This window comes from Myotis brandtii, unplaced genomic scaffold (assembly GCF_000412655.1).
Source record: "Myotis brandtii unplaced genomic scaffold, ASM41265v1 scaffold427, whole genome shotgun sequence".
Classification (NCBI taxonomy): domain Eukaryota; kingdom Metazoa; phylum Chordata; class Mammalia; order Chiroptera; family Vespertilionidae; genus Myotis; species Myotis brandtii.
In genome coordinates, this window is record NW_005366346.1 from 211103 (window position 1) to 212172 (window position 1070).

At 62.8% G+C, this 1070-nt stretch overlaps 1 protein-coding gene across 1 annotated transcript in view; it reads right to left on the reverse strand.

The window, feature by feature from the left end:
- Positions 1 to 585, reverse strand: part of ATOH1 (atonal bHLH transcription factor 1) — a 1210-nt gene extending 625 nt beyond the window's left edge. The window contains 2 exon segments of the mRNA XM_005874173.2: positions 6 to 337; positions 340 to 585. Of these exon segments, the coding sequence (XP_005874235.1) occupies positions 6 to 337; positions 340 to 585 (578 nt within the window).
- Positions 586 to 1070: the final 485 nt, after the last annotated feature.

Consider the following 1070-nt stretch of genomic DNA (forward strand, 5'->3'; position numbering starts at 1 on the left):
TTTGCAGCAGCTCGGACAAGGCGTTGATGTAGATCTGGGCCATCTGCAGGGTCTCGTACTTGGACAGCTTCTTGTCGTTGTTGAAGGACGGGATAACGTTGCGCAGCTGGTCGAAGGCGTGGTTCAGCCCGTGCATCCTGCGTCGCTCCCTGGCGTTGGCCGCCAGCCGCCTTTGCTTCTGGACCCCGTTCACCTGTTTGCTGGAAGGGGCGCGCTGGCGGCTGCAGCCCAGCTCATCTACCATCACCCCGCCTTTCAGCTTGCACAGCTGTTCCCGCACTTTCACGGGGCCCGGGCTCTTGCTACTGCCGCTGCCGCCGCCGCTCCTCCTCCCCAGTCGGGGGAATGCAGCAAGTACTGGGCGGCGCGTGCCGTGCAGATGCCCTGCAAAGTGGGAGCCAGCCAGGCGCGTGGGTCTGTGCCGTCCAGGAGGGACAGCTCGGCCGGGTACACGGGATGCTCTCTCGTCTGCAGGGTCGCAGGTGGCTGTGGCGGCTGCGGGAGGTGGTGCGGCGGGGGATGGCGATGGTGGGCCCCTAACTCCTTCACTTCAGCCCACTCTTCTACGTGCAGCAGGCGGGACATTGCACTGCAGAGGCTCGGAGGCTCGGAGGCTCGGAGGCGAAGGAGGGACTGGCAAACCGGCTCCACAAAAAAAAAAAAAAAAAAAACACCCTTCCCGGGTCTCTACTGCAATGTCTTATTTTTTTTCCTCCTCGACCCTCCCCCACCCACTCTGAGATCACACACCAGGTCGCGTGCAACGAAGCTTCTCCGGTTGCTGAAGGCGCTGCGCCCCTTTAAAAAGCGGCACGCGCCAGAGTGGCTCCCCTGCTCCTCTCCCAGCCCCCTCCTCGCGCCGGTCGCGTGTCTGCTCAGCCAATGGAGGGCGCGGGCAGGCGCGTGCGAGCAGCCAATCAAAGAGTTTTTACACCCGGAGAAAAGTTCCTGCGCCCGAAGGACCCGGGCGCCAGTTCTGGGGCTGCCCGCCCCCCCTTCCCCCCGCCTCCTGTCTTCAGGTTCGTTGAATTCATATGTTAATTGCGGGTTGTAATCCGACTCCCGTGTAG